We start from the raw sequence: 23,255 nt of genomic DNA, 5'->3' as shown, positions 1-23,255 counted from the left end.
TTGTTAATTTAAAAAGAATATTTATTTATTTGGCTGCATTGGATCTTCATTGCAGCATGCGGGATCTTTCATTGTGGCGAGTGGGCTCTTTGTTGCGGCATGCAGGCTTCTCTAGTTGTGGCACGTGGGCTCCAGAGCCCACGGGCTCAGTAGTTGCAGCGTGTAGGCTTAGTTGCCCCATGGCATGTGGGATCTTAGTTCCCTGACCAGGGATCAAACCTGCGTCCCCTGCGTTGGAAGGCAGATCCTTAACCACTGGACCACCAGGGAAGTCCCTGTGCAGGTATTATTACTGACAATGTTTATTCGGAACTTTAAGGATGCTCACGCACACTAAAAGAACAACATTAAATGGGGCGAAAGCTGTTTACTTACTGTTATGCTCGTGAAAATATTATAACAGCAACAGAAGCGGGAACCACACGGCCTGGGGTGACTACTTAAAACCCCTAGATCATAAGAGAGTTCCCATAGCCCATCCTAGAAACCAGCACCAGCAAAGGCACATGACCCAGTCCTGACCAGTCAGAGTGGGTCCCTGGACTTTTGCCCCGCCCCTTTCCATGTGGGAGTCCCCCAGCTGGCAGCAGGCACACCTGGAGGTGCTGAGGCCACGGTGCCTGAATGTGGCGGAAGTCTGTCTGAGAAATGGAAAGACAGATGCTTGATGACATCATTTTTAGCCTCTGGATCCACACGCACCTGAAGCCCACTGTTCCCCTAAGCTTTTTAAGTACATGAGCCAATAAATTCCTCTCTTTTTCATAGGCCAGTTTGAATTGGTTTTGGCCACTTAACAAAATGATGACTAATATATGTCTAATTAAAGCGTTGTAGGTACAGTCAAGAGAATATTTTGCAACATGGAAAAGTAATGTCTATAAAAACTCTGTGAAACATGGAAGGGTAGAAAACATTGCTAAGTGAAAACAACAAAATGGAAAGTTATAGATCTGTAGGCAAATGAGGGAGTTGAGAATGCAAGAGAAAGAAAACTCAGTGAGTTACAGAAAAAAAATCTACTCTACAATGTAGCCTTGAGAGAGGGTCCCCAGCAGGCAGTACTGTCCAAAGCAAGAAAAGCACAGAAAGAAAATTCTCCACCAAAATACCAGCACCCTCTCACTGTTGTGGCCTCTCCCTTTGTGAAGCACAGGCTCCGGACGCGCAGGCTCAGCGGCCATGGCTCACGGGCCCAGCCGCTCCGCAGCATATGGGATCCTCCCGGACCGGGGCACGAACTCGTGTCCCCTGCATCGGCAGGCGGACTCTCAACCACTGCGCCACCAGGGAAGCCCCTTTCCCCCTATTCTTTAGTTTCCTGTATTTTAAAAAGTTGTACTGAATGTCCATACACTACTTTTAAAATAGCAGCTGAAACATAGAAAAGAAAAAAATAGGTGTAAGATGGGTGAACGGGGAAGCCAGGAGAGTTCCTACAGGTTCCTGTGTCTTGAGGAGCCCAAGAACTTCTGTTGTGGGGAGGATGGAGGGGCTCCTTCCTGATGGGAATCAGGCCGAGCAGGTTGCGGTGACATCCTTTTATGTGCAAACCCAGGATCTTCTCCAGCGATTACTGCCCAGGTCGGGGAGGGGGAGGACAGAGGGCCAACACAAGCTGAGTTGATACAAAAGAGAGAACCCAGCATACCCTTCATTCCCAGAGCCCTTCCATCTGGTGTCAGCACTTAATACAGGGCCTGGGGTCAAATAATACACGTTTCACATGGGCTGACTCTGCATGCGAGGGAGGGAGCAGGGGCGGTGAAGGGGTCCAGGAAATGAGTTACACACATGGAGGAGGGAGGGATGGGACAGGCTGACCTCCCTTAACTTACAGTGTGACACTCACCACTGACAGTGCCCTCAACACCCTTGTAGACCTGTCAGCTGCTGAGTCTCCAGGCATTGCCTCTGCCAACCTGGCCCCACCACCGCCGTGGTCCCCTTTTCTTCCACTCAGAGACCCCTGGGCTCAATTGTCTTCATCCTCTCCTGTCCCCTGGGATCCTGCTTTCCCTGGTGGCAGAGGTACAGTCCCCATGGTTCCTTCCGAAGACGAGCTCACAGGCTTTTTTTCTTGGGAGAGTTTCTGGAAAACACACACACACACACACCAATCAAAGGAAAGCTACAGAAGGCTCCCAGGCAGCATGGTGTGGAGATCCAGGCCCGGGCACAGAGGTCAGGCTCCCGGGCTGTCATCCTGACTCTCCCTCCACATAGTTGCAAGCATTTGGCAAGTTGCATAAGCTCGCTGATGAACACCACAGTCTGGGGGATGAAACAGCAAAAATGTATTTTCTCATAGTTCTGGAGGCTGCGAGCCTCAGATCCAGGTGCTGGCCGATCGAGCTCCCGGTGAGGACTCTCCCTGGCTTGCAGACCGCTGCCTTCTTGCTTCGTCCTCACAGGGCCTTTCCTCTGTGCCAGTGCAGGCAGAGAAAGAGAGAGCCCTCTGTATTTCCTCCTCCTCTTACAAGGACACCAGTCCCCTAGGATTATGGCCCCACCCCTACAAACTCATTCAATCCAAATCACCTCCCCAAACCCCCATCTCCAAAAAGTCACCTTGGGGCTTAGGGCTTCTACATCTAAATGTTAGGGGGACACGTTTCAGTCCATAACGCTCCCTGTGGCTCAGTGTCCTGTTCTGTACAACTGGGAAGACCCTCTGCCCAGCACATGGACCTCAAGGAGCACCGAGGGAGAGACAGAGGCATGACCAGGTCTCTCCAGGACTGGTGCCACTATCTCCAAGATGAACATGATACCGTTTGGACCTTCAGGGCCACCAGACACCCCATGTCCTTGGGAACATCCATGCAAACTCCACACACACACACTGACTTCCTCATCACCCTTCCCATAAACCCTGGTGCCCATAAGCGCCAGTTAAAGCTTCCCCCTCCTCCAGCCCCACCCACAAGGGAAACCACAGCCTCACCTTCTGCTGCAGGCTCTCATAGCACTGGGTGAATTCTGTCAGCTTCCTTTCCAGCTCCCAAGCCTGCGCCCTTAGCTCTTCCGCAAGCTCTGATTTTGTTCCCTCCTTCAGCTGTTTCCAGTCCTTCAGGAGGGAGGCCAAGACCACGCTGAGGGAGAAGCCAGCCATTGCAGTACCCAGCAAGCGAGCCTTTGTTTTCATCACCAGCGTGGTACCTTCAAAAGCCCTTTGCACCTGCCTGCTCCTCCGGGCTGAGACTTGGCCAGTGGTCAGGAGATTCTTGGCGGCAGCGGCCAGGCGCGGGTTGGCCCTGGCTATCTGAAAGGCACGGATGCTCCTCCGGATATCCTTGACGGTGCTTTCACAATCCTGGACCACCTTTCCGGCAGCCAAGACATAGGCTGCCCCAGCTCCCCTGACCTCTTGGGCACGGGTGGGCACTAGGCTACCGACATAAGCTTGGGCTTCTTGACTGTGAAAGCGTTCCAGAACGTTGGTCAAGATGCTGGTGACCTCCCCTGCTTTCCCCAAAACTCTACCAGCAGCGGAGAGTACCAGGCTTCCTCCTGCTACTGCCGGAGCGAGGACCAAGCCCAGGATGCTCATGACTTCTGAGACCACAGCGATGGAATTGGCCACTATGCTGGTCTTGGTGAGTGTTCTGTGGGTTGTGTCGACCTGGTCTGCAAGGGTATGAAGCTTTCTGATGCCCACTTCCAGCTCCCCTTTCAAGATAGGAAACTCTTCCAAAAATATTCTTTCTTCAGCTGACAGGTCACCATCTTGCCACTCCACATCTTCATATGGAAGAATGTCATCTTCGTCCCTGTGGATGAGTGAAATAAAGATGTTCAGTCTCCCGGATGGGAAAGCCAAATTCATAGTCAAGCCCACGTGGTTTCTGGATGTTCTTGCCCCTCCAGACTTTCAATCCTCCCTGCATCTTCCTAGCATCTCTGTTCCCTCTAACTCAACTGTGAAAAGTCCCAGAGCATTGCTGGGAGCTGCTGGTTCCCTGAAGAGAGCACATAAGAGGGGGATCTGGAGGGAAATGGGAGAAACGTAGCCCTGGCCAAGAGATGGAAGAGGTGGATTAGTGCTGAGGGACTTTTTCAACCTTGTTCAAAGAGGCTATGGGAACTGTCACGAGGAGGAGCAGTGGGAAATGCAAGGATCCAAGTCAAGATAAGGAACCTGGGAGAGGGCTGGGAAAAACAGGAGGAAGCAGAGTCCAGCTGTTGGGCCGGAGGTTGGGAGTCCTGTACGCGTAGAGGTGAGTGAGGGGGAAGAGGCACCATATTGTATAATGCATCCCCCACTTTGATGACCTTGGTTTTTTTTCAGCTTGTGGGATCTTAGTTCCCCGGACCAGGGATCCAACCCTTGCCCCCTGCAGGGGAAGCGCAGAGTCTTAACCATTGGAGCGCCGGGGAAGTCTCCACTTTGATGAACTTGAATTCAGTGCTCTGCTGTGCCTCCGGAGTTGCACACTGAGAGGGCTGAGAGAAATGACTGCTAAAGCTCTGAATGTTCTCCTTGGCACCTGGCCGGCTCTCCTTGCTCTCTCGAGCAGAACTGGTTCTTCACGGGAGAAATCAGGGACAAAAGGACCCAGCCCCTTCCCCCGTCTTCTCACAGTAGGCAGTCCTGAGGGATTTTTGCCAGCCCAGCTGAGTGTGGCTTTCACAGGACAGCAGTCTCGGGGGAGAACAAAGCCCTCTCCTTCAGGAACTTTCCTGGTGCCCAGGGCCCCGGGTGCATTGCCTTCAGGGCGAGCTGAGGAGGCCTGGTGATAACACAGATTCCCTGCGCACAGGAGGGTGTCAGAGCTGGAAGGAGCCCTAGGGAAGATCTAAGCTTCCTATTTTACTTTTCTGTGGAGGGAACAGAAGCCCAGAGCGGGGCAGGGCTCTCACCCAAAGGAAGGTGTGAGGTTGACATGCAGCTTTGAATGGGGACTCAGAGCTCCCTGTCCTCTCATCGGGACAGTTGATGTGAGGAATTCCTCACTGAGGTATATATACACATGCCTTTTAATCTCTCTTCACACACACACACACACACACACACACAGTTCCTCAATGGAAAAGGTTAGAAACCAAATATACTACCAAGGAAGCCTTTAGTGTTAATGAAGTAATTAATTTAGGCCCAGTTGTCAGTTAACCAGTAGCCATAAATCAGTTGACAGAGCAAAAAGTACCCTGGGACTTGCAGTGGGGATGGGGCGGATGGCAGCAGGGAGGGTAACCCTGCTGAGAGACCCCCAGCTTCACAGACACCACCATGCAGCCCACCCTGATCTCTCTGCTTCCTCAGGTTTGCAGGGACGAAGAGAAACAACAGAGAGATTTGTACCTGCAAAGATCGACAGCGCGGGGGGAAAGCGGGGTGGTGGTGGTGGGATGAACTGGGAGATTGGGATTGACATATATACACTACTATGTATAAAAGAGATAACTAATAAGAACCTGCTGTAAAAAATAAATAAATAAAATAAAATTCCAAAGGAAAAAAAAAGATCAATAACGCCACTTTGCATTCACTGTGAAGTTTTGTCTTTCACGTGGTTGGTAGCTAACAGGAGCTTGGCTTCATATGTGTGTGTGTGTGTGTGTGTGTGTGTGTGTGTGTGTGTGTGTGTTTTGTGGGATCTTTGTTCCCCGACCAGGGATCAAACTCAGGGCCCCAGCAGTGAGAGCACCGAGTCCTAACCACTGGATCGCCAGGGAATTCCCTTCTTGTGTTTTTAAATTAAACTAAATACATCCCGCATTAGGTAATGATGCCTCCTGACACAGTGAAAATTGCAATCGAGTTCTGTGACACCGAATTCCCTCAGCAGACATTTGTTGATTGTCCATATTGGGCTGGTGATGCTATATCTGCTGATGAATGGACACTTGGGCTTAAATTCATGAATGCAGTAACACTAAAGGGCCTTCTCGGTGATACATGAACCTCAGAGAGGTGAGGCCCGAAAGGGCAGTTTCTGGCCTCAGAGTCCTATTACCCAATGTCATGTACCCGACAAGAACTCGACTCGTGCTCCAAAATATTTAATGTAGCCAGTGGAATATTTTTTCCCCTGGGAGACATATATACGTAATGGAGACCAGTTGGAGGGCAGGGCATACTTTATGGCTGATGCCCTTGGAACACGTCTGTCGCGTGTCATGCGGCTGCCTAAACATTTCTGCAGAAGTAGCCCTTTCCCCAAGGAAAAAGCGCTCTGGGTTTTACCTTTGCAGACTGACACCAGCCTTGCATAATGCTTTCCCTGCCTGGGTGTCCAGCAGATTCTGCGGCATCAAATCCGTGTTCATTTTGCCTGTGGGAGAATGAGAGCTGTCGCCACACGTCAAAGGATTTTCTGGTTGGAAACAGAAACCAAGTTTACTGCAGGGGCCATGAAACCATATGAAATTCAAGGATGGAGGGATTTTAGACGGTGCGGAATCAAGATAATAATAAACACACAATGTACAAAATATTTGCAAACTGCTGTTTTTACATTTTATGTTGAGGTGGAGCTTATATAGGATAAATACTCAAAAGGAAGTCGTCAACTCAATACATTCTGACATTACACACCTGAGTCATCACCTCCCAGACCAAGATAGAGAACAGAAGATTCCCTTAACCCCCTGGTGGTCAATCCTCACCCGGCCCGCGGCGGCGGGGGGGGGGGGGGGGTAACCACTATCCTGATTTCCATAACCATTGATTAGTTTGCCTGGTCTTGAACTTCATGTCAATTGAGTCATTTGTTCGGTTTCTTTCGCTCCACACAACGTCTGTGAAATTCTTTCATGTTGTCGTGGTTTTAAAAACGTTCAGTGGCTTTAAAAATGTTTACCATGGGCTTCTCTGGTGGCGCAGTGGTTAAGAATCTGCCTGCCAATGCAAGGGACACGGGTTCGAGCCCTGGTCCCGGAAGATCCCACGTGCCGCAGAGCAACTAAGCCCTTGCGCCGCAACTACTGAGCCTGCGCTCTAGAGCCTGCAAGCCACAACTACTGAGCCCATGTGCCACAACTACTGAAGCCCGCATGTCTAGAGCCCGTGCTCCGCAACAAGAGAGGCCACCACAATGAGAAGCCCGTGCACCTCAACGAAGAGCTGCCCCCGCTCACCGCAACTAGAGGAAGCCCGCGCGCAGCAATGAAGACCCAACGCAGCCAAAAATAAATTAAAAAAGAAAAAAAAAAAAGATTGCTATGTAGTATTTCATTATAGGAATACACTACAAAACATGCACTTGGTAAGTGGGGGAGCCCAGTGTGAGTCCAGCCAGGTCTAAAATGGTAGATCTCAATCAGGGACGTGTTTCCTCCCCGGGGGATATTGGTAATGCCTGTAGACATTCAGGGGTCCGGTGGAGGCACTGCTACTGGCATCTAGTGGGTAGAGGCCAGCGATGCTTGACACCCTACAATGCACCGGACGGCCTCCACAGCAAAGAATGGTCCAGCCCAAAATGTCAGTGGTACTGAGGCTGAGAAACCCTGGGGGAGGGTTTTTCATATTTTCATCCCCCATTTTTCATATTAGTCTTATCAGATGAAGGGCTATAGTGACAGTGGGGAACCCTTTGGTCCCATCAGGTTCCATCCCCTCGCTACTGACCTTCTCTCAGTGGATGTCAGAGGATGTTATGTTGGGAGAGGGATGGAAATGGTGGGAGAGGATTAGAGATGTTATTCTCATATGAGAGCTTTTTTTTATGAGATTCTCTTTGCAGTTTTGGGAGACTTCAGCTCCACTGTATTCTGCCCCTTTGCCTGCAAACCAAGTCCCTCACGCACCCCATCAGCGTCAGAAAAGTCGGTTACTCTGACACACAGCTTTAGATAATCCTCTTAATCTTTATCACCAACACCCCCTACTCCCAAACTACACTAAAAAAACCTACAACCCAAGAAACACTGCAGGTTGCAATTTTGAGACAACTCATTCAGCATTTTTTCTACAAAGATGACAGCCCTAAACCAGTCCTGCAGAGAACGTCTAGGGAAATGCCTTGGCCCATGCCGTCTCCTCCTTTCTGGGGTCCAAGCTCTCTCTCTCTCTGTCTAGGATCCTGGGGTCCCCAGCCAATGGAGCGGAAGACGCAACTTGGTTGGTCTAATCATACGCTTAATCATGCTTTTATTTAAACTTCAAATACTCCTGAAGGAGAGATTTCTATCCTGATTTATCAAGTAACGAAGCTGAACTTCAGACCCAGTCTCACATTAGGAACTGGCTGGATGGGGATGTGAACCCCTGGGGGGTTCCTGACAACAGCTCTTTTTCCCAAACCAAGTGCAGGTGGCCAACCCCTTGGGCACATTGTCCTCTAGAGGCCCCAGATCAGCCCTCCTCCTGGGTGTGCTGTCCCACCTGTTCTCAGTGAAGCTCTCACTGTGGCCTCAGGTTCCAAAGGCCTTCTGCTCTCTCCTCTCCGGAGGCCTCTGGTCCAGCAGGGGTCTGTGAGCGTCTGGGCTGCAGGAAGACAAAGACGAAGTGCAGAGCCTCTAGCTGGTTCTTCTCACTAGGGGAAAGGCCCGAGGCTCTGATTGCAAAACTGGGTCCGAGTTCAGTGAGTCAGGCACAGAAATGCCAATGCCCAAGGCAGCTCTTTCGGGAAGACCCTGGCGCTTATTGCGAAATGGCTTGAACTCTTACATTCCTTTCTGCTTCTTTCTCTAATAGATGTGCAACGAAGTGGACAGATGAATCCAAGTCAGGCCTGAGTCTCTCCTCTCCTGGTCCTAGCTGTGCCAAGGGCAGAACAAGGGTGGTTACGTCCTGCAAGGACTCAAGTCGAGCAGACCACCTGGAGTGCTGTCACTGTGGGCCAGTGCCTCAACTGCCCTTGGCCTCAATTCCCCATCTGTTAAATGGGTATTTATTAAACTAGCCCTTGTGAGGGAGAGCTATGTTGAGGAGCCCCGGAGCAAGCGAGGGAACGTCCTGCGAGGAAGCAATGCCCAACAAAGGCATCAACGCCCCTGCTGATGCCGAAAACTCAGCCTCTGGGCACCGGTGCTGAATCAAACCTCAGAGACAGAGTTTGGGGTGAAGTAGAAAAGAATAACTTTATTGTTTTGCCAGGCAAAGGGGGACACTTATGCCCCTCAAAACTGTGTGTCCCGTGGCTTCCCTGGTGGCGCAGTGGTTGAGAGTCCGCCTGCTAATGCAGGGGACGCGTGTTCGTGCCCCGGTCCGGGAAGATCCCACATGCCGCGGAGCAGCTGGGCTCGTGAGCCATGGCCGCTGAGCCTGCGCGTCCGGAGCCTGTGCTCTGCAACGGGAGAGGCCACAACAGTGAGAGGCCCGCGTACCGCAAAAAAACTAAAAAAAACAACTGTGTGTCCCAACCCGGGAGGATCTGGTGAGGAGTTTTACAGCAGTGGTTCAAGGGCAGGGCTGCTGATAAGGAGCAGGGTGTGCACATGCGCAGGGCCTTCACGCCTTTAATCTGGCCTCAGGTCTGCTGAGGAGCTTCCAGGTTATCAAACTGTGATCTTCTCTGGAAGGAAGAGAACATCTTCTATTTGTTGGGGGTTTTAGATCTATAGAAGAGTTCAAAGGTATTGTTATAGGTATCCCTTGAGGACCCTGCCCCGAGGCTGCACTGTTGTTTCTTAGCTGCCCCTTCCTTGTCTCTGCATCCCCTCCCTTCCCTGATTAGCGGCTGTTTGAATCTGCCCTTTCGGACTCAGGGAAGGTCACTGGAGGCTGGGGTCTATTCCCTACAAACAAGAAACAAGAAAGGCTTCCGTGCCCGGGAGCCCCCCAGGGCCCTGCTCAGCTTCACTGCCACGAGTGCTGTCATCTGCCCTCCGAGGTGGGCGACCTTAAAGCCTAAGACCTCTTTTCTGTAACTGTGAATGAAATTCATAAAGACTCTGAAAATGGAAACATTTTTTCATAATTCATTTGGTGGTAAAACCTGACCTGCACTGGTGCAAGTGTCTAGTTTTGATGCCTCCCCCTTCATTTGAATATTCAAGTTTCCCCAAAGAAATATGCCTAGTGTTTGACCAAGGAGGGTGTTCCGGATGCTCTCAGTTTCTAATAACCAATGTTGTGGTTGGACTGGCCCCCAACGTTCTCATGATTGCAAGACACCCTTCAGCAATAATCATCAGAAAACTTAAAAGTAAATAAGGGTTTATGACTTATAGAACCTGGAAATTACATAAAAGAAAATTTTTTAATAAATTAATTAATTAAATAAAAGGTTATTACTTACAGGACCTGGGAATGATATGACACATCTGGGCCACATGGGGGGTAGGGGAGGGGGTCAAGGTGGGGAAGGGAGGAAAGAGAGAGAGAGGGAGAGAGAGTAGCAGGGCCTGGGGTTCTGCTTATCCTGGGGTGGAGAGTGGGGACCCTAAGTGTTCCAGGGCTCACTCTTTATTGGTGAATTTAAAACATATGAGGGGAAATTTAAAGCTTGGGAACAAGTGTCCCAAATCATCAGTGATTAAAATCAACCAAGATCTCTAAAACCGAGGAGCCTCAGCAGGGGAGGTGGCTGGCTTTTTATTTAACCCTGGGGCTGGCAATGTGTTTATTCAAGATCACCATCTTTGTCGAGGATGCCTCAGCAATCAAAGCTTAAGTCAGGGGCTTCCCTGGTGGCGCAGTGTTGAGAGTCCGCCTGCTGATGCAGGGGACACGGGTTCGTGCCCTGGTCCAGGAGGATCCCGCGTGCCGCAGAGCGGCTGGGCCCGTGAGCCATGGGCGCTGGGCCTGCGCGTCCGGAGCCTGTGCTCCGTGACGGGAGACGCCACGGCGGTGAGAGGCCCGCGTACCACAAAAAAAAAAAAAAAGCTTAAGTCAGGCACTTGCATTACCAACAAGAACAACAAAAGCCCAGCTTTACGGTTTACACTACAAGAGGGCTTCTGGGGATGTTACATAATATATAATATCTGGACCTTTCCTAAAATCCCCCAGATTGGAAACTCTGAAACACAGCTGGCCCCATTGATTTGAGACACAGGACTGTGGTCCTGACTCTCCCATTTTTCAGATGAGGAAACTGAGACCTCAAGAGAGTGGGTGGCTTTCCCCATGGTCACACAACTAAGAAATGGCAACCCCAGTTCTACATCTTGTGTCTGGGGGAATAGCCTCTCATGCAGTCATGGGCTGAGATTTGAGCGTGTGTGTGTGTATGTGTGTGTGTGTGTGTGAGTGTGTGCACGCGCGCGCGCGCGCAAGCTGGAACCAGGGGCCGCGTGGTTTGTTCACGTTTATATGAACAGAGGTGCTAGGCCCTCTCCCCAGCCCCCCTGAGGCCACACTTGGGGCTTTGCTTTACAGGAGGAGTACCCACCCAGCCAGGCTTGGTCTTTGGGGTCGGGGCTGACTGCCTTCCCTGGCCCTGTGAGCAGGAGTGAGAGGCTGGAGGGCCCTGAGGTGGGACCCGTAGGGGCCTTTGCAGCCCTGGCACCCTGGCCTCCTATACCTGGGGACACTCTGACCAGAAAATGTCCTGGAGGTGGGGTTGGTGAACCCCAGGCCGCCTGGCCATCTGGGCCTCCATGCTGTTTTCCCAGGCAACACATCAGATATCGTGGCCTCTCCTCAGAGAGGAGGGGTATTGGCCTGAGGGGTATTTACTATAGAGACTCTTATGAAACCATAGCCCCAAGAGATGCTGGGTGAGCGAGTCATCTGTCACCTGCAGGAGACCTGCTTCTGCGGTGAGACAAAAAGTGCGCCCTGTAGCCCAGATGACCACGAAGTGGAGTTGCTTCATTTCCGAAACTCACCTAACCTTCCTCAAGGGTCCCCAACCTGCTGAGAAGAAACAAACTGGCCTCAGGGAAACTCCGTCTCTTGTATGTAAAACACGCTCTTTTGGGTAAAGTTGTTACCAAGCCAGGTTCGTTTGCCTGACTATGGCGAGGTTTGCAACAGAGAAAAAGAGTTTATTCACCAGGCAGCCAACCGAGGAGACAGAGCAAATCTCAGCTCTGCCTCCCTGAATGCGAGGGGCTCGAGATATTTATGGGATAAAGAAGCAGGATGCTCCTAGGCATGGGGCAGGCTGATTGGTGGTGGGGAGAAGTGGAGGTGACTGGGGTTCTGTGCACGTGTGTCTGAGTCACATGCTTCTTCATGGGATGCATGTTCGAACATGGGGGCCCTTAGCATCGTCTGAGGGTGCAGTTTTCGGCCCTCTGATGCCAGAATGTTGTTCCTTGCACACCTGCACAGGTCCAGTTTTAGGGTCGGTGGTCCCAACCATTCTTAGCTGGCTTGAACCGGACAGGGGTCGATTGAATTCAAGTTCCTGGAAAACAACTTAAGCCCATCGCTCTGTTACTATAGTGACCCACAGCACACGGCAGAGTTATCTATCTAAAGTGGGGGTTACGGAGTCAAGAAATAATTACAGCCAGTCTGCTCCGTGCAGGCAGGTTACAAGTGGAGGAGTTTTTAACAAGCTGTTCTTACCTGCTGTTCTTTATAACAAGGTCAAGAATTTCTGTTAGTCACCAGTTTCTTTTAACCCTGAGGGGCACAGTTTCAGGATGTTTTTTTTAACCCTATGGGAAATGGTTTCAAAGTCAGGCATTTGGGGGTGAGTGTTTAGGCAAATTCAGGCCCCAATTTCTTATCAGGGTGTTAGAAAACAAAAATCCAGGGCTTCCATGGTGGCGCGGTGGTTGGGAGTATGCGTGCCGTTGCAGGGGACACGGGTTCGTGCCCCAGTCCGGGAGGATCCCACATGCCGCGGAGCAGCTGGGCCCGTGAGCCGTGGCCACTGAACCTGCGCGTCCAGAGCCTGTGCTCCGCAACGGGAGAGGCCACGGCGGTGAGAGGCCCACATACCACAAAAAAAAAAAAAAAGAAAGAAAGAAATCCAACTGCGTAAATTTCAGGATCAAATTGTCTTTATTCATTGATTCGTCAATTGGGCAGTGTCCCTTCAAGCAAACAGAAAGGAGCTCTGCCGAGCCGTAGAAAAGGAAAGGTTTTTAAAGGCAGAACAGGGTAGAAAAAGGAACTTATTAGCAAAGAATGCGTTGTTTCAGGCAAGGCGACCTCCTCAGGGGAATGGAATCCCCCCACCGGGCTGACCACTAGGCTGACTGATTACAGGTTCCGTTCCTGGGAGGGTTGAAGCTGCATTTGGAGTAGGTACTGAGTCTTGCTTTGCTATTGTGGGTTTAGCATAAGGGACTCCATTTTGGGGCTGCTGTTTCCTTTTAACCAGGGTTTTTTCTCTCTCCTCCATAAAAGTTTGCCGTGCCCCAAGGTGACATCTGCCTGGGGAGGCCTGTGTTGCCCCTCTGGGGTCTGGCTGGCCTGCGCAGAGGCTCCTTTGCCTCACCCTCCCGCTGGGCCCTCACTGCCTCCTGCTGGGGAAAGGTCCCCTGGCGTCCCTCTGCGGGCTCCGTGATGCCAGCCCGGCTCTGAGGGACTGCAGGGGTCCCCCTTTCCGCCACCGGCATCCAGCCCGCCCTCGCCCTCAGCCCTCAGTCCATCTGCCAGGCCTCGCTCAGGCCCTGGGCGCTGCGGTGGGCTGGCAGGGGAGGGAAGAGGTGATTCAGTCTCTCTCTCCACCTAAGCAACCTGTCAGCAGTTCTCTCCTCCTCCTTGCTGCTCTCAGCTGCCTGCTGCGCCCGCTGGAAGGTTTTACACCCCTCGGCCACAGAGTTTGATCATAATGGAGAGAAGCTGCAGGTGACGTCTTGCTCTGCCTGTTTCCCTCCCAATCCCGGAAAGCTACTCCCTAAACCGTGTCCACCCCTTCCAAGTCCTCCTTGAGGACTTGTCCTCCGTTCTTATTCCTAAGCGCCTAGGTTTAGCCACTGGTGAACAGGGTCGGTCTTGGGGGAGGGGGGACAATTTACAAATAAAGGGCTATTTGAGGGGTATTTCAAAACTATCGTAGTTAACACTTGTCAAAGTCTTAGAGAATTTCTACTGTTAACAAGCAAGCTAGCAAATAAACAGCATTTTCACTCTTGTGACCTAAATGAGAATGATAGGATTGAACCAATCTGTTTAATCAGCCTGATTGCAGGAAGTCAGAACCTCCTTGTCACCTTCCCCTGGCCCAGGGCCTGGCCCCTGACATTCTTGCTGAAGAATTATAGCTGATTATCAGACACCCACCTGGAGGTGTGAGTTCATCAAGTCCTTTGAACTGCAAGCAATAGAGGTGGATTCTCGGCCTTGCTTATTCGTTTACTTATTTTAATGCTTGACTCATTCCCTTTATTTACTAACTCTTAAGGGGACACTGGGAATAATTGCTTTAGACTATTGCATAATCGCTCATTTGAATTGAAATCGCTCCGTTGAATTGAATGCGCATAGTAGGGCTCATTTAAACTTAAGGATCTTTTGGAAAGACTCTGGGGCAGCTCCAGCCACAAAGGTACGACTGGACCAGCAGGGCTGGGAGAGACCAGGAAGCAGGCAGCCTGGCGACTCGTCAGGAGGTTAGGGCCCATGCACAAGGCTGCTCCCATCAGATGACTCAACCACCTGTCCCATGACTCTCAGCCGCCTGTCCCTCCCGGCTACTCCAGTTTTGCATCCCTGTCAGAGAATCTGATTGGCTAGCTGAGGTCACACGCCCATCCTTGTGTTTTGGGGTGTCTCTTAGTCCCTTTGGGCTGCTGTAACAAAATACCACAGACTGAGTGGCTGGTAAACAACATTTATTGCTCATAGCTCTGGAGGCTGGAAGTCTGAGGTCAGGCGGGCAGGGTGGTTGGGTTCTGGTGACAACTGACTTCTCACTGTGCCTTCACGCGGAGGAAGGGGCCAGGGAGCTCTGTGGGGTCTCCTTTATAAGGGCACTAATCCCATTCCCGAGGGCTCCATCCTCATGACCTAATCACCTCCTAAAGGTACCACCCCCCCTAATAACCTCACATTGGGTGCAGGATCCCAACATGTGAATTTGGGGGGCCAGACACAAACATTCAGGCCATAACAGGGTGGGTGGTGGGCACGCAGGTCAGGTAGAACCACATGGGGTAGAAGAGAGGATGTTGGGTGGGCAAAAGCAACAGGTGTTCACTACATCTCAGCCTTTCCTCACATTTGTGTGATTCCATTTACATGAAGTGTCTAGAAGAGGCAAACGTGTAGAGACAGAAAGTGGATTGGTGGTTGCCAGAGGCTGGGGGGAGGGAGGAATGGGGAGAGACTACTCATGGGTATGGGGTTTTTTTCGGGGGTGACAAAGATGTTCTGGAATTAGGTAGTGTGATGATTGCACAACTCTGCGACTATGCGAAGCACCACTGACTTGTACAACTTATGAGTGAATTTATATCAATGAAGCTGTGTCGCTTTTTTAAAGACAAGCTCACATTTTTAGCTTCCAGTTTAACAATTACTAGGTGAACTGGGTGAACTGGTGGAAGATTTTGCTGGGGAGATGGGGGGGCAGGGGAAGAGATACCAAGCTAAATCTTCTAGAAGAGTAGAGCCTGAAGTCATGAAATTGTAAGCAGATAGGTCAGGGGGTCCTCGGAGAAGAGAACCAGGAATAGCTTTGTTGACATAAGAGAAGCCATTTTGGCCTAAGCCGTTTTATGATGTAAGCCTGGTTGCAATGCTTGCCCTTAAACAGGTCTCAGGAATCAATGATCTTATGGGAATTGAGGGAATGCAGGGACAAAGGAAAGCAGTCAAGAAACAATAGTTCAGCAGTAAAACTGAGTCCTAGTTCCTCCTCAAGGGATATACATAATAATATATCTTTGAGGTCTGCAGGTCTGCCCAGGTGGAGGATGGAATGATGACATTGACCCTCCTAACTTCAATCAACTAAAGCTTGGGTTCTGTCGACCTTTGCCCCAATTCTATGCTGAATTCTCCTCTGCTCAAGCCCCTTCATGAATCTGTGTAGACCCTTAGCTTCAAACTTTCCCAATTTTGCTGTACAGAGGAGACAGTGCTTTGGGAAAGATCCCTGGTGTTTTCCTTACTTGCTGCAAGTAAACAAGCCTTCCTTCTGACCTTTGGTTGGGTTGTGTCTATTGGCTTGACATGCACCGAGAGGTGAACCCAGTTTCCAGGTAACAGGCTCATGCGTTGTGGTTTTTGGGAGACATGGTATGTGGACTCATACAGGTCCTGCAAGGTGGCAACCTGCCCCGCGCCTGCTGCGGCCACTAGGGTCTCGGGTTCCGGGGATGAGCAGAGGGAGGGCTGGGCTCCCTCTCACCACATGACACCCCCCAACACCTCACACCCATTAGAAGAGCTATTATTTTTAAAATACGAAAATACGTGTTGGCTAGGATGTGGAGAAATTGGAACACGTGTGCATTGCTGATGGGAATGTAAAATGGCACAGCTGCTGTGGAAAACAATGAGTCCCCAGGAAACATTTAAAATAGAATTATTATTTGACCCATCAATTCCACTTCTGGGAATACACCCAAAAGAATGGAAAGCAGTAACTCAGAGATATTTGTACAATATTCCTAGCAGCGTTATTCACAGTAGCCAAGAGATGGAAGCGACTCAAGTATCCATGTGAAACCAAGTCCCCCTAAAACCGAGTTCCTCTGCCGAGTTCAACCTCTCCATCCAAAACATTACTCCCTTTCTTGTCCCACACCTGTTCTCCTCAAGACTGAGGAGTATCAAAGAAAAGGGGGGATTGAAACCAAACAGGACCCTACGTGGCCCTTCTGGGTAGAAAAGCCTTTCTGTGTCCCCCATTTCTTGTTTGCAGGAAGAAGGTTTCATCCTCCTAGACATTCCCCGAGTGCCAAAGTGCAGATTCAAACAGTTACTAATTAGGGAAGGGAGGGAAGGCAGAAACAAAGGAAAGGCAGTCAAGAAACAATGGTGCAGGGCTTCCCTGCTGGCGCAGTGGTTGGGAGTCCGCCTGCCGATGCAGGGGACACGGGTTCGTGCCCCGGTCCGGGAAGATCCCACATGCCGCGGAGCGGCTGGGCCCGTGAGCCATGGCTGCTGAGCCTGCGCGTCCGGAGCCTGTGCTCCGCAATGGGAGAGGCCACAACAGTGACAGGCCCACGTGCCGCAAAAAAAAAAAAAAAAGGAAGGGAATTCTGACACATGCTACAACACGGATAAGTCTTGGAAACATTATGCTCAGTGAAATAAGCGAGTCACAAAAGGACAAATACTGCACGATTCCACTTAGATGAGGTCCCTATAGTAATCAAACTCGAATAGAGACAGAAGCAGAATGCTGGTTATCAGGGGCTGGTGGGGAGGTGGGAAAGGAACGTTGTTGTTTAATGGGGGACAGAGTTTCATTTTTGCCAGATGGAAAGGGTTCTGTGGATGGACAGTGGTGATGGTACACAACAACGTGAATGTACTTACTGTCTCTGTACTGTACACTGACTAATGGTGAAGATGGTAGATTTTATGTGGATCTCCCAAAGGACATGACGCACTTTGCTCTCCAATGTCCCATGTTAGGCGAGGGCCCAAGCTGCACACAGGGGCTCCCTCCCAGCTGCTGTGGACCGGCAGCAAACTGAATCCAGCCGGGCGGCTCAGAGCAGGGCACTTAGGCCCGAGGTTATAATAATCCCAAACCATGGCTCCGTGTTTGTGGCCCCGAAAGGCATCCTGGGATCTTCTGGCAGCTCCATTGCCCCTGGCTCGGGCAGTGACAGTCATGAGGGATGGAGACCGGGCTCCAGAAACACTCTGCCCCTGAAATCCTTGGACTGCGGGAATCGCTGCCCTTCTCCCTGCCTACGGCATTTAGGATAGTTTGAGCAAACGCTGCCTGAAAGCACTTTGCCAAATGTAGCAAAAGTACCATCCCTGCCCCCATAGTTTTGCCCGGAAGCCGGGCCCAATTCACAGAGGGACAGGAAAGCAGTAGTCACAGGGGAGAGAAGGGACTGAACCTGGCCCCAGGACCCCCGGTTCCAGGCCCTTGCTGCCGGTCCGAATAATCCTCCAGCACCATTTCACCTACTTCCTAGGGTTCTCGGAAGGATCGAACGCGTTTATCTTGACGATGGGAGGATTGCCAACAGTTACTCTCACCATCGTCACCATTTTCATATACACGGGACTCTCCTTTTGTGAAGATTTGAGAGACTCTTGAAGGGATTTCCCCCTCGTTCTCAAATTAAAAATGAAGATTCTTGTGATGGTGGGGTTGGAGGATGGGAACGGCTACGTGCAGAGCATCCTTCACACTCAGAGCCCCGTCTGGGAGCGTTTCACGCAGGGTCTCATTGGATCCACACCGTCCTTCTAAGAGGCAGAGGACACAAGCCTAGTTTATAGGTGCCCAGCCTGAGGCCAGTGGGGTGGAGTGCCTCACCCGAGGTCTGACGCCACTGCTAAGTGCTAGGGTGGATTCATTCCATAGATGAATGAGTAAGTGAGTTGGCAAACTGAGCTCCTTGTGGAAGCCTGGCCAGGGGTAGGGGTGGGTGGGGCTGGAACGGGAGCAAAGGACCCGCCAGCGTTGAAGTTAGTTAGTATTTACTTGGGTTGCAAGTGACAAAACCAACTTGAACTAGTGTTGGCAAAAACAGAGATTTATTGGAAAGCTTTCGCTCCAGCTCGGTTGTTTTTGTACTGCAGGTCACAACCCTTTAATGTGTCATGAAATCGATTTAGTGGGTCTCAACTAGTAATAAAAGAAAATGACATGGCATAGAATGGAAAGTATCAGAATGTATCACACATAATAAGGGCTTACATATTGTTTCATGAAAATGATATACATATAATCATAACAGACACACACACACGTGTGTGTGTGTGTGTGTTCTGGATTGCAGTGTGAACTGGGTCAGAGAGAGTATGTTTTACAGCTGCTGATGTAGCTCGTGGAATCAAAGGAAAAGCTACACGGTGTCAGGCAGCTCCAGGAACTGCAGGCCCTGAGACCAAGAACCCATCGTAGCGCCCTCGTACATTCTCGCTCTCTCTCCTTTCCCCAAACTCTGGGCTTCTCTCGGGGAACCAGCCTCAGTCTGTCCCATTATAGGTGGGCTTTTTCCATAACAGAGAGGACACAGCCTCAGGCCTATTCCTATTCATGTATTTCTGGTTCCTAGATTATAGATGTAAGAGCGTTTTCTCCACCAGATCCAGGAAGAAGATTCCTTGGGAAGAGCTCTCTGGGTTAACTTGTGTCCCATGTCCTACTGGTCCCTGTGGCCAGAGGAATATGGTTCTCAGGTTCCCCAGCCCAGGTCACATTCCCTCTCCCATAGCAAAAGCAATGTGCTGTTTCCAAAAGTCCTCACCAGAGCCCTGAGGTTGAAGAGAGGAAGAAATCAGGTCCCTACAGCCCGGGGAGGCGGTCTTCCGGACAAGTCAACTGATGGCTGTCCTCTGCGAGGGGGTCAGGGGTCTAAGAGCGGGCTGCTGCCGATTTGGCCCACAGACCACCTGGAGAGCGTTTTGCAAAGCAGCCTGTTTCCCAAGCAGCAGATCCTCCAAGGTAGGGGTGTAGGGGGGGATGGGCTCTGGGTATCCTGTGGGTCTGCAGGACCGTGGCTGAGCCGCCCACTCTACGCCAACAGAAGAATCCACTTCAGGATGTCTGCTACCGTCTCCAGACTTGGGATTTGGGAAAGATGCCCACTGAGCATCTTCTCACAACCCTAGCCGAGAGTCAGCCCTTCTGGCACCAGAACTTACCCTCTTGTTCGGCTGGGGTGGGTTGTCTCACCCGAAGGTCTTGATGTCTCCAAGGAACTGCTGGGGGGGTGGCTCCAGGAAGCGTTGCTGCGGCCAGGGATGAAAATCCACAGGCCACCTGAGTCCGCCCGCGGATCAGTGGACCCAGTTCTGTTCCCTTGGTGCAGCGGCCGTGGAAATGCCACTTCACAGGCAAAGCTGGGCAGTGGAGTTTTAGCTCTCAGGGGATCCCCGTGACCTCATCAACAAAGGGAGGGTCTCCCACACTTAGGGCGGACCCTTAGGCTTCGGGAATGAGTATGGAATGTGATGGCCTCCCCCTGGAATTGCCACATCCCCACCCCATCTGTAAAAATGGGGAATCCCACTGCGTGAGCCAGGATCCTTTTCTGGCTATGATTCTGTCATCCTCAGAATCTAACATTCTGTGATTCTGAGAGTCTAGGAACTGAAGAGCCTCGATTACTCTGCGTCCTTGACTTGGTTTGGGTCCAAGCCCTATTCTCTCCCCAGTCCTGCGGATTTCTTTTCAGACTGCCCTTGACCTCAAGAAGGACATCCACAGGAAGTATATTTGGTCTTGCCCTCACCCTCACGTGAGGCCCCCGGCCTCGCCGAAGGGGAGGATGTGCTTTTATGCGGGATTGAGCTTCGGAGGAAATGAGACTGATTTCTCCCGTTTTTATGCCCATTTCTTGGTGACACCAGGGCAGGGCCGGCCTCTGTGTCATCTTTTCTCCTTGGCAATTAGCTCTTACTTAGCACCGTGAACCTTTGTTGATCCAAAGTGACCTAAATTCCACAGCTCACGGTCCGTGTGGTTCCGATCTAGTGAAATGGAGGATGTTACCCACAGGAGCTCCAAGGGAGGATGGAGGTCCCCAGCGGCTCATGGCCCGTTCTCCATGAGCAAAGCAGCGGGACCCAGCGCTAGACTCAGTCCTTGGGGGGAGCATATTTTGAGGCACGAGGGCACATTCACGGGACCTGGCGAGGGAGGAAGATGGAGCTGGGGAGAGGTCACAGAGAAAGGACTGGCTGGTGTGGAATTGTGGCTGAACAAACATAGCAAACGGGGTTTTATTTGTCAAGACAGTCTCCTCCAGGTCCCCGTGACCTTGCCAGGAAGGGTGATGCCACCAGCTCATTCCATCTATGGATCTGGATTCTCTAACGTGGCCGCGAGGAAGCATTGGCAGGGTGAGGCCCATAGCTGGGCAGGCGGGATGCCCCACACCGCTGACGTCTAAGGTTCTAGATTCTCATTCTAGATTCTAAAATGCCATAGAAAGAAGGCAAGTGTTTGGCTTGACACAGAACAACACAGATTCACATCCCATCCTGTGCAGGACACAAGGGTTGCTGGCTAGGGGTTGGACGGATTTGCAGGGACCAAGAAGTCTTCTGGGAGAGAGGGAGAAGGCCCCTCGCTCCGTCCTGCCACGATGGGCACTGTGACATATTGCTCATGGGGACGCAGGACCCCCAGACCCCCTGCCAGCAGCCAGGCCCCCAGGTCTGACCTGCTGACCTGTGCTCAGGCTGCCATGGGGCGGTGAGCATGCATCAGAAGAAGGGCTCTATCGACAGGATTTGTCTCCATGGCAGGCATCAGGGCCTGCTCTTAGGTTATTTTATTTTATTTTTTTATTTTTGGCCATACCACGTGGCATGTGGGATCTTAGTTCCCCAACCAGGGATCGAGCCTACGTCTCCTGCACTGGAAGCACAGAGTCTTAACCAATGGACCACCAGGGAAGACCCTTAGGTTATTTTATTAAGGCAAGAAATTAAGGTCACCATCCTGCTCAGCACTGAATGCATATGACGTCAGACTAGGGATGATTCCCTCCACCTTTCTCTCCGGGAATTTCTTAAAACCAGAATTAGCTTAACATGACCCATGGCCATTCCCTACTGGTGTGGACTTGAGTTGTGATTTGCCCAGAAAAGCAAAGCCTTGGGAAGAAGAGAGAGTTGTCTAGCAAGGAAGAGCTGAGGGCTAGAAGTCATATGAATTAGATCACAGCTGACATTTGACTGCATGTGTAGTCTGAGCTCCAACGGCACCCCAGATCACACAGGATGACAACAGCCATCTCTCCCGATCTCACTATGGGCTCTGGGATAAGGGCCTAATGTGGTTACATTCATTCTTTTTTTTTTTTCGGTACGCGGGCCTCTCACTGTTGTGGCCTCTCCCGTTGCGGAGCACAGGCTCCAGACGCGCAGGTTCAGCGGCCATGGCTCACGGGCCCAGCCGCTCCGCGGCATGTGGGATCTTCCCGGACCAGGGCACGAACCCGTGTCCCCTGCATTGGCAGGCGGACTCTCAACCACTGCGCCACCAGGGAAGCCCACGTTCATCCTCTTAATGACTCCGGGAGGTCAGTCTGCCGTTGCCCCTGTCCTACCAATGAGAGAACCGAGGCTGGGAGGAATAAATAATGTGCCCAAGGCCACATGTTCAGCAAATGGCAGAGCAGAGCCTTGAGCCTGGGCTGGGTGGTCTTGGTTCTGAGTCCAGAATCCCAATCACGATGCTCTACAGCCTCTAAGAACCAGGGGTTTAGAGTCATTTATTGGTTTGAATTCTATGCAATGTTCTCATCTCTCTCTGAAGAGGGTGGAAGCCATCTCCTGGAAAGAAAGTGACCCCAAGGTCGGGGGGTTGCATCCCTCTCCCCTCCCCACAGTGTCCAGGGCTGCCAGTGGCCTGCGAGAGAAGGGGACAGGAGCAGTGTCTCCGAAAGCAGGCGGGACAGGGACGCCACCAGAGCGGGGCCTGCACACCAGCCAAGGCCCCAGGCACAGAGCCAATGGGGGAAGGAAACTCCCTCTCTGACCACATTCTCAGCCACTCCACGCAGGAAAGGGCAGGCTCCCCCGAAGCCCAGATAGTCAGTCTCCAGATGGTTTTTCACTGAAGACTTTCCCAGAGAGTCTCGGGGACCCAGGCCAGCACAGGCGGTGACAGAGCTCTGGCCCAGCGTCAGGAGAGCAGGAAGGCCCTCGGCTGCCCTTGAGACCCTGAGAAAATCCCTTCTCCTCTGGGCCTGTGTTTCTCCTTCAGCAGTGGGTCAACTAGTGACCCCACAAAGATATGTCCAAGTCCTAACCCCCAGTACCTGTTATTGAGAACTTATTTGGAAATAGAGTCTTTGCCAATGTAATTAAGGATCTCGAGATGAGATCAAGTGGGATTTAGGGTGGGCCTTACATCCAACGACAGCATCCTTCAAAGAGACCAAAGAGAAGACAGACACACAGCGGGAGGGCCGTGTGAAGATGGAGGCAGAGATTGGAGTGATGCAGCCGCAAAGCAAGGATTGCCAGCAACCACCCGAGGCTGGGAGAGAGACATGGAACAGACTCTCCCTCAGCACCTCCAGAAGGAACCGACCCTGCCGACACCTTGCTTTTGGACCTGTGACCTCCAGAACTGTGAGAGAATAAGTTTCTGTTGTTCTTAGCCACCACACTGTGGCCATTGGTTACAGCAGCCCTAAGAAACTAATATACCATCTCCAAGAGAATTGATTGGGCCAGGAAGTCTCCCAGGGCTTAAGAAAATAAAGAAGAGACTGGAATTTGACCCCTACCCTGAGAAGCTCACAGTCGAGTTGAGAAACAAAAAACCTGCACCAGGCTTCCCTGGTGGCCCAGTGGT

General features: G+C 51.4%; 1 protein-coding gene across 2 annotated transcripts; it reads right to left on the bottom strand.

Annotated features, from left to right (window-relative positions):
• Positions 1-286: 286 nt before the first annotated feature.
• On the bottom strand, positions 287-8,563 carry LOC137202402 (apolipoprotein L6-like). 2 transcript variants are annotated; one of them, XM_067697894.1, is made up of 4 exons: positions 8,333-8,563; positions 6,191-6,278; positions 2,948-3,773; positions 287-2,092 (listed from the first exon to the last, which is right to left on the bottom strand). In XM_067697894.1, the coding sequence occupies exons 2-4, from the start codon at positions 6,271-6,273 to the stop codon at positions 1,976-1,978; spliced, it is 1,026 nt and encodes a 341-aa protein (XP_067553995.1). In that variant the 5' UTR covers positions 6,274-6,278; positions 8,333-8,563; the 3' UTR covers positions 287-1,975. The 2 variants fall into 2 exon arrangements, with proteins under 2 accessions (XP_067553995.1, XP_067553994.1); XM_067697893.1 differs by having other exon boundaries at positions 6,191-6,320; positions 8,333-8,561.
• Positions 8,564-23,255: the final 14,692 nt, after the last annotated feature.

Source organism: Pseudorca crassidens, chromosome 11 (genome assembly GCF_039906515.1).
Source record: "Pseudorca crassidens isolate mPseCra1 chromosome 11, mPseCra1.hap1, whole genome shotgun sequence".
NCBI classification, from domain to species: Eukaryota; Metazoa; Chordata; class Mammalia; order Artiodactyla; family Delphinidae; genus Pseudorca; species Pseudorca crassidens.
This window is presented reverse-complemented; position numbering and strand designations above follow the sequence as displayed.

What these genes read in the sequence shown, in the direction of transcription:
- LOC137202402 (XM_067697894.1), bottom strand. Translation starts at nt 6,273, where the DNA reads ATGAACACGGATTTGATGCCGCAGAATCTGCTGGACACCCAGGCAGGG. An exon ending in GCTGGTGTCAGTCTGCAAAG is followed by an intron (nt 3,774 to 6,190) that starts GTAAAACCCAGA and finishes ACTCATCCACAG; the next exon opens with GGACGAAGATGACATTCTTC. An exon ending in ATGAGAGCCTGCAGCAGAAG is followed by an intron (nt 2,093 to 2,947) that starts GTGAGGCTGTGG and finishes TGTGTTTTCCAG; the next exon opens with AAACTCTCCCAAGAAAAAAA.